The sequence below is a fragment of the Marmota monax genome, unplaced genomic scaffold (assembly GCF_021218885.2).
Source record: "Marmota monax isolate L192 unplaced genomic scaffold, Marmota_monax_Labrador192_F-V1.1 WCK01_AAM20220418_F8-fsc00220, whole genome shotgun sequence".
NCBI lineage: Eukaryota > Metazoa > Chordata > Mammalia > Rodentia > Sciuridae > Marmota > Marmota monax.
Genome location: NW_026693909.1, coordinates 1,635,477 through 1,651,936, shown reverse-complemented (window position 1 = coordinate 1,651,936; position 16,460 = coordinate 1,635,477). Strand labels below are relative to the sequence as shown.

The following is a 16,460-nucleotide window of genomic DNA, read 5'->3' as shown; positions in this document are numbered from 1 at the left end:
TCCATGACGAGGTAGCCTGGAAAAGGAGGTCAGGAGAGTTGGCTGTTCTAGACAGGAGCGCGGAGCGTTGCTCGCGGGCCTAACTATGCTGCAGCCCAGGTGCCATGTCAGGGCCCCAGAGCAGCTGACTACTCACAGGAGGCTGAAGCAGGCAACTGCCCCATGTCCTTGTGACCCTCCTAGCTGGCCCTGGGCAGGTGGCTCAGGGACTACTCCCCTAGGCAGTGGGATCCATGGGCAGTATTGGAGCTCCTGCAGCCCCCACCACAGTGCTGCTTGCTGTCTCCCCTTCCTGAGCTCCTGGTTGTGACCTGTGTGGCTCCAGCCCTTCTCAGGCTCCTGAGTAGGTGGAAATCTCAAAAATAAGCACCAGTCCCTCCCGACACCACAGACTGCCAGACCCTGCTAATGAGGCCAGTGCCTGTGTGCACACAGGGAGTCGAGGGCTGCTGTGCAGGGGCAGCACCAGCCTACAAACCCAGAAACCAGCTGTCGGGTGGGCAGCGGGCCGGCTCCGGGGCCTTGGCTTGGAAGGTGCTGTTCCTGGGGCGAAGGACCCAGGGGCCTCGTGTCCTGGCTTAGTCCTCTGTGCTGGGGTAACCATTCCAAGCAGTGCCCTTCCTTCTCCAGAGTCCCCGTAGACAGTGGCTCGCTGGACGCGAGGGCGTGGGGCACGGCGCTGGCGTCCTCTCCCGGCTTTTCCTTTCGCTCGCACCTCAGCTGCCCTCCAGGGCTCTGGGTCTCATGCCGACCTGCCTCTGGCCTGGGCTTTGGGTGCAACCGTCCTCCAGGCCTGGCTACGAGTAGAGCAGTCTCCGGGACTGGAGGGGTACATGGTAGCTTGAGGACAGATCGCGTTGGGATTCCCATCCTCTCCCTTGGGAACCTTGTACACTCCCGAGCTGTCCACTTAAGAGCTGCCTGTCAAGCCAGGCGGCTCTGTGGTGTGAGTTCAGAACCAGGGCAGGTGCCCTCTTTGTGGCCAGGTTGAAACATGAAAGTCCCCAACAGACTTTTCATGGGGCGGGGCAAGTGGATCTTCCAGGTGGCAACAGGCTGGTGCTGGTGTGTACCTCTCCCTGTCCAGGCTCCTCTACTTGAAGCTTGGGAAAGGACCTGGGCTGACCTGGGCACCCTCCTCTGTGGCTCCTGGAGTCCTGGGCCACCCCTGGGGTGCTGTTCTCCTGCTGCCTGGAGAGGGTGCCTCTGCGTGCATAGAGGCTCTGGAGCAGGGGTAGGAGGTGCTGATCCCGTGTGTTGCGTAGCCAGAGGCAGCGGCTTGATCAGGCCCCAGGCCCTCACTTGGCGTCCAGGCATCTTGCTTCCCGCCTGCCAGCCTGTGTCCCAACTGGCAGGCCCTGCGGCCACTTGGGAGGACCACAGCCTGTTCCTTGGGATGTGGCCTGGATTTGGTGGTGGAGGTGATGAGGCAGCCACTTTAGGCCCTTTCAGTTGCCCTCCAGAGGGGAGGGCTGTGCTCAGTGCAGGGGTCTGTGTTCAGTGTCAGCCCTGGGCAGGCCTGGACCTTGGGACACATTGTCCCGCTCACGCTGGCAGTCAGAAGTGTGCCTTGGTGGCCATGTTGGGGACAGGCCCACACCCAGCTGGGCTCCTCCCCACCCCCAAGCTGAGCCGTGTGTGGAGAGGCGCCAAGGGAACAGCCTGCTCTTGGATCCCCTCGCCCACGGGCTCCGCTGCCCACCCACGCTGAGTCAACATGAGGCAAGGCTGTGAGTCAGACGGGAGGCGCCCCTCGTGGCGGGGCCTGCCCCCTGCTGGAGGACAGGAAGTGATGCTGCAGAAGCCACTGGGCAGCTCTAGGCCTGGTCAGGCCCTGGAGCAGGGGTAGGCAGCTGTCGGGTGGGCAGCGTGCCGGCTCCAGTGGGGTGGTCGTAGGAGGTGAGGTGAGACAGGCACTCTGGAAGCCTGAGTGGGAGGGGAGGGGTCTGGGCACCCACCTCAGGGGCTTTAGAGACCCTGACCTCCACCCACAGGCCTGTTGTGTTTCTTGCTGGAAATTTCTGCTGTCTTCATTAATTCCCCCAGCCCCTAAGGACCTGGCACACCGAAGACACTTGACATAAGGCCAGGTTGAGCTCCAGGAGACTGAAGTGGTCGCTTTAGATTGTTGGATTAGGAACTGCAGGAGGTCAGCCATGGCCCCTGTGCTAGTGCCGCACACTACCAGGCCTCGGGCACATCCCTGCCAACCAGGTCATGGAAGGGATAGCAGAGAAGTCGGAGAGGTGGATGCACTCCTCCCCAAGGGACTGAGGTAGAGAGCCCTGGGGCTGGGTGCCTGTCACTTCCTCCGGGAAAGCGCCTACAGGGCTGGGGCCTGGGTTCAGTGCCCCCTGCTGGCCCCTGTGCTCCTTCCTTTCGTGGCTTTCCCCCCAGATCCTGCCCTGACAGTGCCCTGCACTGTGTGCCCAGTGGCCTCTCTGGGGTGGGTTTGCTTGTACTGGTTTTTAAGATTGTTTAAAATTGTAATGCAGGGCTGGGGTTGCAGCTCATGGTAGAGCACTTGCCTGGCATGTGTGGGGCACTGGGTTCTGTTCTTAGCACCACATATAAACAAATAAAGGTCCATTGATAACTATTTTTCTAAAAAATTATAATGGAATATACATCCCTTATCACTCTTAAGCGTACAGTTCAGGGCCGTGAAGCACCTTCTTACTGACACTGACCATCCCTGCACCCACCTCCAGAACCTTCTTCAAGTGAGAGACTGGCCTGCCCACACCCCCAGCCCCTGTTGGACCGTCTCTCTGAATCGACTGCTCACATTTTTTTGGGAGACCCTTCGTCCTGGTGTGTGCAGCCTTGGGGTCTTGGAGGCTGGTTGGGTGAGGTTCAACTTGGGGTCGGGGTGTTTTTTTGTCAAGCACTCTTCCTAGCTGCATTACCGGTCCCCCAGGAAACACAACAGCTGGGGCAGGACAGGTGTTGGTAGTTGGAGCCACATTCATAGCCACTGGGGCGTACGGAGGGCTGGGTCTTTGGATTGGGGTGGGGGTGCTGCTGGCTCCTGTGGGTTCTGTGGTGTGGCTTCACCACCTGTCTTTCCTGAGCCCAGAGCACCTCTGAGGCTGAGGGGTTTTCCAAGCCACCATGTCAGGACACATTCCCAGCCTCTCCGGAGGAGGCACCAGGGGTAGGCATCTGGGTAACACTGAACTGAAAGGTCAAGGTCATGGGTGGCGTCCTCCCCTGTTAGGGCCCTGCAACCACATGCGTCCTGTTCTTGAGCACGTGTCCTGTCAGGGCTCAGGTCGGAAGGCCTGCCTGTCCCCCGCTGTTTCTCACTCCTCTCAGCAACCTCTCTCTCCTCCCCACGGCTGGCTTCTCACTCTCTCCCATGTGGTTTTTGGCAGAACAGGCCACCAGGGCTTCTCTGTCCCCGCTCCTGGCCTGCTCAGGTGGGGCCTGGTGGGAGAAGAGCCTCAGAGCGTCTTCCCACCCACAGCAGGCTGCCTGGTGTCCCCTAACTGCAGATGTCCTCACCTCCTGCTCGAGGAACACTGACTGATGCAGGAGGACAAAGCAGCAGCCCCATGGCTGTGGGCTGGGATGCTGGGTGGCTCCACATGTGCGTTTCTGTGCCATGGCCAAGGCCACACAAAGAGGCTGGCCTGCCACTCATACGCAAGATGTGGCTCAAGGAGACGAGCCGAACCCCTCCGCCTGGGTCCCCTGCAGGAGGCAGGACCCTTGGTCACACTGTTGGCATGAAGAGGCATGCCAGGAGTGGCTGCAGGGGACGGGGTCATCGGTTGTCCTGAGTGGCCCTGACGCCGAGCTATTTCAGCTTCCACTTTGCGGGAACAGGACCTGTCCTTTACATCGTGGGGCTGCCTGGATTCAGCCCACCGTGAGTTCTCACTGGCTCAGCCCTCTCTCCTTTATGCCCCCAGTACATCGACGCCATCAGCAGCAAGCAGGGCGAGCTGGAGAACTACGTGTCTGATGGCTACAAGATGGCGCTCACAGAGGAGCGGAGGAGGTTCTGCTTCCTGGTGGAGAAGCAGTGTGCCGTGGCCAAGAACTCTGCCGCCTACCACTCCAAGGTGAGCGGTCTGGGCCTCCAGCTCTGCTTGCTTGTGGCTGGGCCACTGGTGGACGTGAACTAAATAGGGCCGTGTCGAGGAGTGTTGTGTCTCCAGCTGTGGTCCAGTGATACTGAGTTAGAATATCCCTGCACGCTCCTGTTCTCCTGGGGACAGAGTTCTAGAGGGAGAATTACCAGATCAAAGGATATGGACATTTTGAAGACCTACATTAGAAATTGCTGGGTGCTTTTCAAGAGCTCAGGTACTAAGGAGGGCTCGAGGATGCGTTTTGGGGGCTTTCTAGAACATTCTTGGTGAGACATGGGCTGGTGGCAGACTGGACAGTGGCCCACAGTACTCCCCAGTGGGGTGGGGGGTCTCTGCTTGGCCACCCTGCAGCATGGGCTCTGTGCCTTCACCTCTGACCCTGGGGGCCCCTCTAACTGAACTGGGAATGGTCTCTGGGCCTGTGGCCCTGCCCCCTGCAGTGTGGAAGGCTCCCTGACTCTGGCCGGGGGTCCTGGCCATCCAAGACCATGCCACAAACCCCCGGGCCTTTCTGGCCATGTCTAGTAGCTGCCATGGCTTGGTCACCCACCCAGACCTGCCCGTGCCTTTCTCCCTGAGCCGTCTTGAGCCCTGCCCAGCTGCACCCAGGTCCCTGCTCGTAGCCTCGCCCCTGCTTCACACTACTATAGGGAGTCGGACCTGTCACATGGTCCTTCTGAGAGGGCTCCTCACCTCTCCTGTTCTCTTCCCTCAAGCCACGGGGTGTCCTGATGGGACTTGGGTATGCTGTGTCCTGCTTCCTTCCCAGGCCCCATACTGCCTGTGGCTCACACCCTCCTGTTTCCACTAGGCCACACTCCGCAGCTCCTTGAGGGGTGGGGAGATTCTCCCTGGGAGGCTCTGAGTCCTAGGCTCCAGTCCAGCCTTGCTGAACAGAAACGGCTAGAGGGTTCTCTAAGGATGGATTTCCTCAGGGGCTGCAGTAGGCTTCCTCCTTGGATGACCTGGGGTTGAAGGACAGGGCTGGAGGGCTGATGCATCCCCCAGGGGAGTCAGGCCTAGGCACCAGACTTCCCGGGGACCTGGTTCACCCATAGTCCCCTGCAAGAGCTGAGATGGACTCAGATTATGTCCCTGGAACATTCCAAGAGTTTAGAAGACCTGTTGGGCAGCTGAGCCCACCGGGGAGACCCTGCTTGTGTTCCCTAAGTGAAGGAGATGCCAAGGGGGCCGCAAGTGAACACCAACACGTGCACTGCCCATCACACGCTTGCACACACACACCATCTAGAGCCATGTCGTTAGCCCCCGTAGCCTGGGGCCTCAAGGACACAAATGCCACTCCCTCCAGAGGTTTCTATCCTCGCTTGCCTAGGTCTGCTCCAGCTGTGGACAGGTGGCATCTGTACCCCTGGAGGGGGTGGGGACACTGCTGGCCATGCCTCCTCCCACTTGCCTCTGGTTGCCCTGCCTCAGCCTCAGAGCCAAGCTGGGCTATGTGGTGCTTGCAGGGCGACAGTGGCCGTGGCCTGCGCCCTCTAGTGGGGGCCAGGCCCTGTGAGGATCAGGGAGGGAGAGCAGAACTCTGCCTGGGCCAGCAGCCTGGAGGCCTGCTCCAGACCCTTGGAGGTCCAGACACAGGACTCCCTAAAGGAGACCTTAGCTTAACACCTGTGGCTGACCTGCCCGGCGTCCACCCTCTGTGCTCATGCCCACAGGCATATCCCAGGCAGACCCGTGTCCTTCAGAGGCAGAGCCAGGCTCTGGCCCCGGGAGGGAACAGGAGCAGTGAGCCCCAGTACTGTCCTCTCCTTCAGTTCCAGCAGCCAGGCCTGGCCAGACTGGGCCCTCCCTCCCCCCAGTCAGCTTCCTCTCCTGCCTCTTGGTGGTTCTTTCCCCAGTGGCACGTGGTCTGCCCACGAAGGAGCCGCGTGTCCTGGGGCGGCTGTGTGAACCCCCTGCCCACTTCTTGCTCCAGGCCCCTGGGAGTCTCCCCAGGATTTAGCCTCAGTTGGTTCTCACCCTGAAGCTCCCCACCTTCACAGCTTGTGATAGTGCTCCAGGCCCCGGCTGGGTAGCCCCCCAACCACTTCTTTTTAGTTGTAGTTGGACACAGTACCTTCATTTTATTTATTTCTTTTTATGTGGTGCTGAGGATGGAACCCAGTACCTCACAGGTGCCATGCGAGCACTCTGCCACTGAGCCACACCTCAGCCCATGGTAGACCTTTTCGTACAAGGCCATGTTTCACGGGTGACCTGTCTCTCCTCTGGGGCACCTGATGAAGAGCAGCCGTCGGTGCCAGCAAGGAGACCACGTGTGGTGTGATGGTGCTCAGTGCCTCTGGGCTCTGCCCTCCACAAGGAGCCTGTGGCTGCCTGAGTTCCTCCTCGTCCTGTTTCTTCCACTTCAGGGCAAGGACCTGTTGGCCCAGAAGCTGCCGCTGTGGCAGCAGGCCTGTGCTGACCCCAACAAGATCCCAGACCGTGCCGTCCAGCTGATGCAGCAAATGGCTAGCAGCAACGGCTCCATCCTCCCCAGCGCCCTGTCAGCCTCCAAGTCTAACCTGGTCATCTCGGACCCCATTCCTGGGGCCAAGCCCCTGCCGGTGCCCCCTGAACTGGCCCCATTTGTGGGGGTGAGTCCTGGACCTCCTGGAGTGTACGGACATGGGGGTGGGCCCCTGTGCTTGGGTGGCTGCCCCCCTGTGCTTGGGTGGCTGCCCCTTCTCTGAGGGACACCCCAGTGTGCCAAGCCCAGGACTCCCCATGGGACACAAAGGGCTATCTCATCTGGCCCCATAACGCCTCACCCCTGCCTCCTGTTCTCTCCAGCGGATGTCTGCCCAGGAGAATGCACCCATCATGAATGGTGTCACAGGCCCAGACAGCGAGGACTACAGCCCCTGGGCTGACCGCAAGGCTGCTCAGGCCAAGCCCCTGTCTCCCCCACAGTCGCAGAGCAAGCTCAGCGACTCCTACTCCAACACACTCCCCGTGCGCAAGAGCGTGGCCCCGAAGAACAGCTACGCCACCAGTAAGGCCCCAAGGGTGCTGGGCGGGGACCCTGCCCAGGAGAGGGGCAGGCCTGGGAGGCCCTGAGCCTTGAGCTGTCAGAGGCCTGTGCACGTGCTTGCAGGGGCTTACCGAGCGTGGCCCTGCAGTACACATCAGGCTGGGAGTGCCGTGTGTGCAGGGAGGCAGAGCCCTGCCCCTGGGCTCAGGAGGGCTTCCTTCAGCCACGGTAGCACCTCACATCTGCCCAGGGCATTCAGGCACCCTGGCTAATGCCACAGGCTCCCTCTGCCATGGATAGCCCCTCACACCGGCCCCCATTGTCCCAACAGCTGAGAACAAGACTCTCCCACGCTCCAGCTCCATGGCAGCCGGCCTGGAGCGCAATGGCCGCATGCGGGTTAAAGCCATCTTCTCCCACGCGGCTGGGGACAACAGCACACTGCTGAGCTTCAAGGAGGGCGATCTCATCACCCTGCTGGTGCCTGAGGCCCGCGACGGCTGGCACTACGGCGAGAGTGAGAAGACCAAGATGTGAGTATCCAGGGGCGCGAGAGGGGGTTCCAGGCACCCTGGTGCCTTGGTGAGCACAGGGACACTGCGGCTCAGATGTGCTCACAGTGCTGGTTCTCTGTTGGGACGGACGGATGGCCCAGGTCTTAGGCCCCCCTAGGATGAGGTGAACCCGGGGGCCTGCCCACGTGGGGCAGCAGCCTTCACAGCTTTCTTCATTGACAGTCCCCTCTGCCACTGCAGCATCTTTCCTTGCCACTCAGTTTGGCATGCTGAGTGGTGTTCTGCATGCATATATTCTGTAGCACTCCTAGCTTCCCGGTGGCAAGGCCTGTGGTCTCCCAGGCAGGTGACAGAGCGGGACGTGTCCAGCCTGAGACCCCCAGCCTTTGTGCTCCTGCGTCTCTGGCCTGGCCTCAGTGGTGGTACCATGTCCTGCGGGCTGTACCATCACAGATAATGCCTGTTTGCAGAGAGCCTGTGCCAACATGCCACTCTTGCTGCACCTAGGGGCTCCTGTCCCAGGGCCTCTTTTGTCCAGGTGTGTCATAGCAAGAGGCAAGACAGCTGAGGTGGTCTGATGTCCTGGCACTGCTCTGGCTCAAGGGCAACCATGGCCCAGGAGAGGGGTCTCTGAGGACAGGAGGTCCCATCTTCCTCTTCCAGCGGCTTCTCTGGCTTTGGAGCCTTGGCAAGGGGCTATGTGGCAGATGGCGCACAGCTGTGCCTGGGACGCCACAGGGACCCTGCCCAGCCTGTGGTGGTGGCAGCTAGGCCATGGCTCCGTCAGAGAGGGACATAGAGCTATCTTGCCCTCAGGGCTGAGTGTGGATCCAGCGTGGGCCGGGGGACCAGGGTACAGCCGGCAGAGCCAGGCTGGGAGATGGGTGGGATTTGGAGTCTGATGGTGATTGGCAGAGGCTGGAAGGCCACTCATTTGCTGGCCTGAAGACCTACGGTGCAGCGGGGAATCCTCTCACCGGGGCTTCTCTTCCAGGCGGGGCTGGTTTCCCTTTTCTTACACCCGGGTCCTGGACAGTGACGGCAGTGACAGGTTGCATATGAGGTGAGCATGCCACCCTGGCCGCAGATGGGGGCGCCTGGTCTTCAGCCCTGGAGAGTGCTGTGGTGGGAGCACACGGAGCGCGGCTGGGCCCCGCTCCTCTGCCATCACAGGTCCCACTGCTCGTCTGAGGCCTGTGAGGTGGGTGGGGTGGGGCCTCGAGGCTGGCCTGGCCCCCACGGGTTCTGGGCGGTAGGGCACTGGGGCTGCGTGGGCAGCCTTTGGCTGATCCGTCATGGTGGGGGCCATACCCTGTTCATCTTTTGAAGCAGGGAGGCCAGCAGGGAAGCCCACTGGGTTAGCATGGCTGCAGCCGGGTCTTGGGGCAGCCTGGCAGGACTCGGCGAGAGTGCGCCATGTGAAGGCACCAGAGCCACATTGCTGGGCTCCCTGGGGGGCCGTGGGGGCTGGGCTGCGGGCTGCCAGGCCTCCCCTGAGCCCTGCACCCCCACAGCCTCCAGCAGGGCAAGAGCAGCAGCACTGGCAATCTCCTGGACAAGGACGACCTGGCCCTCCCACCCCCTGACTACGGCACGTCCTCCCGGGCCTTCCCCACCCAGACAGCTGGCACCTTCAAGCAGAGACCCTACAGCGTGGCTGTGCCTGCCTTCTCCCAGGTGAGTGCTGGGACCTTGGCTGGCGTCCCCATGCCAATCTCCCCAGAGGGGCCAGGTGCCTGTGCTGGGCAGTATCTGGGTCTCCTACCCTGCTGGCCTGGGGTGAGGTCTCTGTGGTTTGGGACTTGTGTCCACACATCTTACAGGTGACTGCTGGTGCCAGCCCCACACAGCCCCCTCTTCCAGCCTTGGCTGCTCGCTGTCCTTTCCTGGTCTAGCTGTGGTAACCGGGTTGAGAGTGGCTGGCCTCAAGGCTGTCCTGGCACCCAGCACTGCTCAGGAGGACCCCCCCCCCCGGGGGGTCAGGAAAGAACAGATTCCCAGGCTCCTCTCCCAGAAAGTTCAGGTGGTCCCAGGAGCTCCTGCTGCCTGAACCCTCAGGATAGGACCAGAACCCTCCAGTCAGTGTGGCCTTGGAGGGTCACGCCGTCCAGTACTGGAGACCAGAGGTTGCCATTTGAGGCTGAAGTCTTAGGCCCTGGATGGTTCTCTGGCAGGAGGTGGGTGTGGCTCTGTTCAGGGTGTCCATGTGTTGGAGCCCATGCTTAGAGCATGTGGCAACAGCAGGAAGCCCACGGGCCTTGGGCACAGGCCGGTCTCCAAGCAGGGAGTTCACCTTCATGTCCCTGTGGTCTTCAGCTTTGATTCAAGGCTGGGAGAGTCAAAGATGGTGAGGCTACCCACCCTTTGATGTCCAGTGGTCAGACCAGGCTGGCAGAGGTGAGACAGCTGTCCATAGCCATCCCCACCCAGCCTCAAGCCCAGGGTGTTCCCACCTAGACAGTGTTGTCTCCCCAGGATCAGACATTTCTAGGAAGCTATGGTTTGGGGCTCAGAGGGACAAATGGCCCAAGGCCAGCCCAGGCTCCTGGCCAGGTACCCATTTTCACCAGCTGCCCTCCCCCACACTGGCCTCTGCCTGCCCAATGTCCTCTACAGGCACACGTCCATCGCCCCCACCTTGGTCATACCTACCCCCAGGGCCAGCCTCTGCACATCGCTTGCTTAAGGTCTGGCCTCCTGGTGAGAGGCCCCTCTGTTTTCCAAGACTGCCGGAGAGCCCTGGCCTCTCCTTTTGTCCTCCACCTGAACGGCCAGTGTTCCTTCTGGGCCTTGGCTCTCAGGGAGGCCCCATTGTGTGGAGGTAGTTTCATGTGCCAACAGCTCACAGAGTCCAGGAGGCCACTGGCTAGATGAGGAGGTGTCCCGTTAATTTGGGAGGTTCCCATGTCACCACGGGGAACCAAGAGCTCCAGGATGCCCACAGCCACTGCAGCCAGAGATGGGTGGAGACAAGTGCGGGCCTCCAGAGCCCAGTCTCAGCCCGGGGCAGAGAAGTCCCTGTGGACAGTGCCAGGGGCCTGTATCCCCAGGCTGACCATGTGCCTTCCCTCCCCAGGGTCTGGAGGACTACGGGGCGCGGTCCATGAGCAGGTAAGGGCTTTCGAACGGCTGTTGAGGCTGGGCGGGTGCACCAGTGGCTCGATGGGGGTGCTGGGACCTGAGTCTCTTCTTCCTGGGGAGCCCTGCTGGGGCTCAGCCTCCACCAGAGTAGGACCCTGTATTAGCCCTGCTCCTTCTCCCTGGCATCCGGCTGGCCCCGTCCACCCCAGCAGGGTCAGAAAGGGCTGCCTGCCTGCCTCCTTGACTCCTGAGCCCTGGGCAGCCTCGGTTGCCACAGGGCACATTCCTGTCTTGGCTTCTACATTGCCCACTCCTGAGGCGGTGGCCAGGCTCTGGCCAGCCAGAGCTGATGGAGAAGGCTGTTGCCGGCGCCGGTGGGCCTGGTGCCTCTGGCTAGCGTGGTGCGCACCTGGGCAGCTGTCCTATACTTTGTTCCACAGTGGCAGTGGCACGCTGGTGTCCACAGTGTGAGGACGCTGACCACGGGCAGCTGCTCTGAAGAGCCCCCGCCTCCACCGGTTCCCTCCTCCGCTCTCGTCGGTTTGTTCTTGGGTTGTTTTTTTCCCACCTGCCCCCGCCTTTTGGTTGGTGACCCCAGACTCTGCGATCCCCCAGGGTCCATGGTGCTGCTCCCTGCGCCCCCCGCGCTCACACCCCCACCCGTGTGTCCCCAGCCTCAAGCAGAAACTGCCAGGAGGGGCCTGCTGGCCGGGCAGCAGCGTAGTGTCCTTGCCCGCTGCCTGGCCCTGCGGTGTCTGCGACGCACACCCCTTTGTGAGGCTCGCCACGGGCCAGGTCCTAGAGCTCAGAGAAAAAGAAAAACCTTAAAAAAAAAAAAAAAAATGAAAAACAGGAAAAGGACTTTTTTTTTCCTGAAAAAAAGATCTGCATGGCCTCGGTGTCCGCACTGTTACTCTGCATCTGCCCCTGGCGCACTGGGTCTCCCAGTACAGAGGCTCCAGGGCCCCAGAGGCTCCGCCCTGAGGCCCCAGCCCACCCAGCCCCTTCAAGGGCCACACCAAGAAAGGGGGCTCATGCTGAGCTCAGGGGGGCCTCCTGAGGAAGCTGGCCACTCCTGTGAGGGAGGTCACAACCCCAGGCCCTGCCCTGCTAGGCCACCAGACCAGGCAGGGGCCTCTTTCCTTGGTGGACACTGCTGGACAGGGGTACACAGAGCAGTGTGTGGCGTCTCAGTAGTGGGGTGGTGTTGCCCCGCAGTGCACTGGCAGGAGCAGGGGCCAGAGCAGGCGCTCCTGGCCGCACGAGGACATTCCAAAGACCTCCAGAGACCACCCCTTCCTGTTTTTTGGAAGCCATTTCCTTAACCAGCCTGCGAGGGAGTCGCAGCTCCCTGTGGCCCCCGGACTGCAGGGGCAGGGTATGCGCAGCTGGTCTGGCAAGGCCACCCCAGGGGGCTCTGGGCAGGCGCTTCGCGCCTCCCGCCCCCCGCGGAGAGCAGGCAGCCCCTGCCCCGTTTCCTCCTAAACACTCGTCTCTCTGTGTGTCTTGGTGACTTTAGAAGCAAGCACACTGGACTCAGTGGCTACTGGTTTTGATCTTCACACACTGAATTCTGAGTGGCTGAGCCAGGGTGCAGCTGGCTGGGCCCTGTGGCCGCTGGGAGCCTTCACGAAGCTGCAGACAGGCCTGTCGGAGGTGTTTAGCCAGAGCCTCCGCACACTGCCGAGGACAGGGACGAGGCTGTGGTGTCTGCAAGCCGCAGCTGCAGGCACAGGCAGCCCAGGATGCTAAAGGGAGCACAGCCAGGACCTGGACTGTGCGAAGAACCTTCCGTGTCCCATTTTGCTAAAAGATTTCAAATCCAGGGGATTCCATGCGCAATGGATGAATGTAGACACAACACACACAACCTGTGTGAAGGTGTAAAGTGCTGGAGATATTTTTCCTTTCTCCGTTCCCTTTTTTTTTTTTTTTTAATCTGAGTTGTGCCCTGTACTGCAGTTCACTGTTTGAATAAAAGTTTTATTTATTGCACCAAGTTGGGTCTGGCGCCTCCTTCCAGTCCCTGGCATGTGTCCAGGCTTCATTGGCCAGGCCACGCCTCCAGGCGCCGATCTGTAGCCTCTTCGGTGGGCTTTGCAGGGCACCTTGGGGTCATTTGCTGGAAGGACCTAGGTTTGTGGACAGTGCTGGCCCCTTTGAGTCCAGCGCCGTTGCTGCCACCCTCCTTCACTGGGCTCACTGGTGGTGCTGCCCCGGGAGAGAGAGCAGACCCTGGTGGGGCCTGGGCAGGCTCCAGGCGGGGAAGGTAGCCCCTGCCCGTGCCTGCCCGGCCCTCTAGCCCCTGCTCGGCCTCCTGCAGACCTGAATTGCAAGGCAGCCTGCAGGTGCTACAGCCGGCTCTGCCTGGCAGCTGTACTCTGGGCTCCAGGATTCTGGAGCCTGCACTGGCCCCCTGGTGTCCCCAGCGTTTCTAGCCTCAGTTCCCTGCAGAGTCCCCTGACCACCTGTTGCTCCCTCATGCCCCACCAACTGAGCCTTGTGTTTCCTTGCAGCACGGATGTGGAAGTGGCCAGACTTTGAGCTGCCCCTGACTAGTTAGTAAGTTGTCCTGGTCTTCTTATGCCCATCTGTCTGCATCTGCAGTGGATCTGGATGGACCCCCCGGCTGGGCCAGGGTAGCCTGGTGGGCAGGGGCCCACCTGCCTGGCAAGGCCTGGGGGTCTGCCCAGCTGCCGCGCTCGGGGCTCCGGGCCTTCCTTCCATTGGTTCCCTTCTGGGCTCCTGGGTCTTCCCTTTTCCCCTGGAGGCTTGCGGTTCTGTCCTGTCCACCCTGATGCTGCCCTCACTGTGCGGGCTGCCCTGCCTCTGTCTGTTTCCTCCTGCCCCCCTGCTGGGTGCTTCAGCCACAATCACAGGGTGGCCCTGGCAAGCCCCTGAGACTGACCACAGAGCACCAGCAGGGGTCTTTTTCTGGAGGGCGTGATGGGCTCTGAGCCTGTCCGGTGAGCATCACAGTTGGGCAGAGCTGGGCCCAGGCTCAGGGTACTGGAGACAAGAGGGTCTGGAGCCTGCTGCCCACTGCCTTCTGATCTTAACCTTTCTAAGTCCCCCCATCTCCTCAGCCAGTCCCAAGACACTGGGGAGACTGCCCAGGAGTGGCCCTCTGCCACCAAACCCAGGGCGCCCCCATCAGCCTCCAGCCCCTTTGCTGGTGATGGCTCCTTTGCTGGCGGAGGAGCAGACAGGCAGCTGGGAACAGGAGGGGTCTTCCTCAGCCCTCACTGTATCACGTGGCCCTGCTGTGCACACACTCACCAAGTGGAGGGGGCCTCCTGCTGCCCTCCCACCCCACACTGCAGGAGGGTGGCCTGTGAGGCCAGGGCCTGCATCCCTTACAAGGGATATCCCAACCCCCAACCCGTGGCAGCCAGACCATTCAGGCAGTCCCAGACCGGGCTCCTGTGGGACTCACTTCTGTTGGGGAATTGCAGCATGAACGTAGAAGGCTCTGTGCGAAAGCTCCTGAAGTCTGGGGGCAGGAAGGCATGCCCCCTTCCTGCCCTGTCGCCCTCCCACAGGTGCTCCCTGGGAAGCCTACCCTCCTGCCCCGCTTCCTGCCCTGTCGCCCCCCACAGGTGCTCCCTGGGAAGCCTACCCTCCTGCCCCCCTTCCTGCCCTGTCGCCCCCCACAGGTGCTCCCTGGGAAGCCTACCCTCCTGCCCACCTTCCTGCCCCGGGCCCTCTGAGCCCCTTGGTGGCCAGGCTGTCCTCACCTGAAGGCCCAGGAGGCTGGAAGACTCTGCCTGGACCCACATCCCTCACTTAGACTGAGGCATGGACCAGGGAATTTGTTGGGCGTCAGGGGATGCGAGTGTGCCAGCAGCCAGCACCGCACGGTGGCATGTCGAGCCATTTCCCAGCCAGTGTCTGCCTGGCCTTTCAGCTCCCCTGGGTGGGGTCAAAGGCCATCTGCAGTTGGTCGACAAGTGCCCTCCTCCCTAGCTTAGGGCCCTGAGAGGGGGCTTGGCATGAGAATGGAGAGGCAAGTGCCAAGGCACCACCCACTCTAAGGCCAACTCCAGAGCTTGGCACCATGGCACACACCTTAGATCCAGAGACCTGGGAGCTGGGGCAGGAGGCCCCGCATTCGAGGCCAGCTCCAGCGACTTAGGTCTGGGGACGTAGCTCAATGGTAGAAGCCCCTGCAGTTCAATTCCTAGTCACAGCTTCTGTGGGTGCTGCCACTCTGTGGACACAGGAAGGCACTCATGTGGCGCTCTGAGCTCGGCTCTGTCCTCCAGGGAGCCCAGTCTGCTCTCAGACTCCCTGTTTCTCATGCAAGTGTTTGGCTTAGAAAATGACCGTGATGACCCTGAATCCATGCTGCTCTTGAATTCTGTCAGCCTGGAATGCGAGCCATGTGGCTTCAGGGATTCAGACTGTTTAAGTTCCTGGTGACAGTGTCCCTCACAGGCGGCTGCCTGCGTCCCAGCCTGTGGGCCGCCAGACCATTCAGGCAGGTCCTGGGCCCTCGACTGCAAGATGGAGTGCAGCTCCCCTGACCTCTGCCCTGGTGGTGGCCCACCCTGCTGCCCACCTCTGAGCCCTGACCAGCCAGCAGCCCTGCTCTGCCCTGGGAGAGGGCCATTGCATGTTGGTGTCCTCAGGTGTTCCTGTGTCCTGGCTGGGCATGCCCTGTCTCCAGCCCCCCTGATCCTGGACATGGCTTGGTGACTTTCCTTGGCCCGGCACACTCTAGCTGCTTGTCCACCAACCGTGCTCAGACGGGAGCATCTCCTCCCTTGTGGGCAGACGTCCATGGGATCTGCTTGCTGGCACACGTACAGGGAGACACTGCATGGCCCCAAGGAGTCACCCAGGCTAGCTCCCCAGAGTCACTCAAGAGCCTGCTCTTCCAGCTCCTGGAGGTGGTGGCCTTCTGTGGGGGTGGTGAGATGACAGCGTGCAGGGTCCCAAGACCCTGTTTCCTCAGAACTCGGTCTGGATGGCTCCGAGTGCTCCACTGTTTGGAGGCGCAGAAAGGAGAACGTGGGTTAGGGTGGAGACCCTCGCAGGAGGGCTCCCTAGGCCTGAGCTCCGGGTCGTCCTGACTGGTGCTGTGTCTGTCGGGGACAGCTTGGGTGAGAGGGAGGTGCGGCGTGCTGTAGGTGACTCGGCCGGCCGGCCTGGGCACTCATCTGGAGCCACCCCAGCTCTGGCACCTGGGACGGTCTGCTCCACCTTCTGTCCTGGCACAGTCCCTCCGTAGAAACCTGCCCATGCCCACTGGCCCTGGAGCTCTTCTCGGGAGCCGGCGTGGTCCGCGGGTAGGCCTGACCATCGCACCCCGGCCCTCTCTGGCCTCCGGGCAGCAGTGGGAAGCTGCCTGCCCTGAGCTGAAGAGAAGCCCAGCCCTGGGCAGAGCCCCCGGCTGCAGCAGAGCCGGCACTGGCCCTGGACTCTGGATGCTGTGGGCCAAAGGCGGTCAGTCAGCATCAGAGCCGTAGGAGCGACACCGTCTTGAGGTCCTCCAGACCACGTGGCCTGTCCGTCTTCTCGTTTCATCTTTTCCAAGCCTCACAGTGTTTCCAATTTGTAGAAAACACGAAGTCCTTGGGAAAGCATAGGGAGATGCCCCCGCCTGCGGGCGTCCTCCTGGGCATGCTGGATGGAGGTGCCTGCCCACAGGCCTGCTGCTGGTCACCCAGGCTCCCGAGGACCCAGCTGGGCCAGAGGTGACCCCGCTCCAGGTAACGGCTCCAGAGCCCAGCCCACGTTCCAGGAGCACAGTCCTGTGCCTGCGAGTCCTGTGTTCATACACCA

The 16,460-nt window shown here is 61.6% G+C and overlaps 1 protein-coding gene across 6 annotated transcripts in view; it reads left to right on the top strand.

Moving 5' to 3' along the window:
* Baiap2 (BAR/IMD domain containing adaptor protein 2) overlaps window positions 1-16,460 on the top strand; it is a 65,423-nt gene that overhangs the window by 46,933 nt on the left and 2,030 nt on the right. The window contains exons 7-16 of one of the 6 annotated variants that reach the window (XR_006855913.2): window positions 3,918-4,070; window positions 6,476-6,700; window positions 6,897-7,098; window positions 7,409-7,610; window positions 8,587-8,655; window positions 9,107-9,269; window positions 10,669-10,703; window positions 11,114-11,213; window positions 13,190-13,235; window positions 16,237-16,387. Coding sequence is in view for 3 of the 6 variants with exons in the window: in XM_046463345.2 (XP_046319301.2) it covers window positions 3,918-4,070; window positions 6,476-6,700; window positions 6,897-7,098; window positions 7,409-7,610; window positions 8,587-8,655; window positions 9,107-9,269; window positions 10,669-10,703; window positions 11,114-11,144 (1,080 nt within the window). In the remaining 3 variants the exon portion in view is untranslated. Of the gene's footprint in view, window positions 1-3,917; window positions 4,071-6,475; window positions 6,701-6,896; window positions 7,099-7,408; window positions 7,611-8,586; window positions 8,656-9,106; window positions 9,270-10,668; window positions 10,704-11,113; window positions 13,153-13,189; window positions 13,236-16,236; window positions 16,388-16,460 lie in introns of those variants that run through there. The other 5 variants (XR_006855915.2, XR_009228522.1, XM_058585271.1 and 2 more) reach the window with 5 other exon arrangements.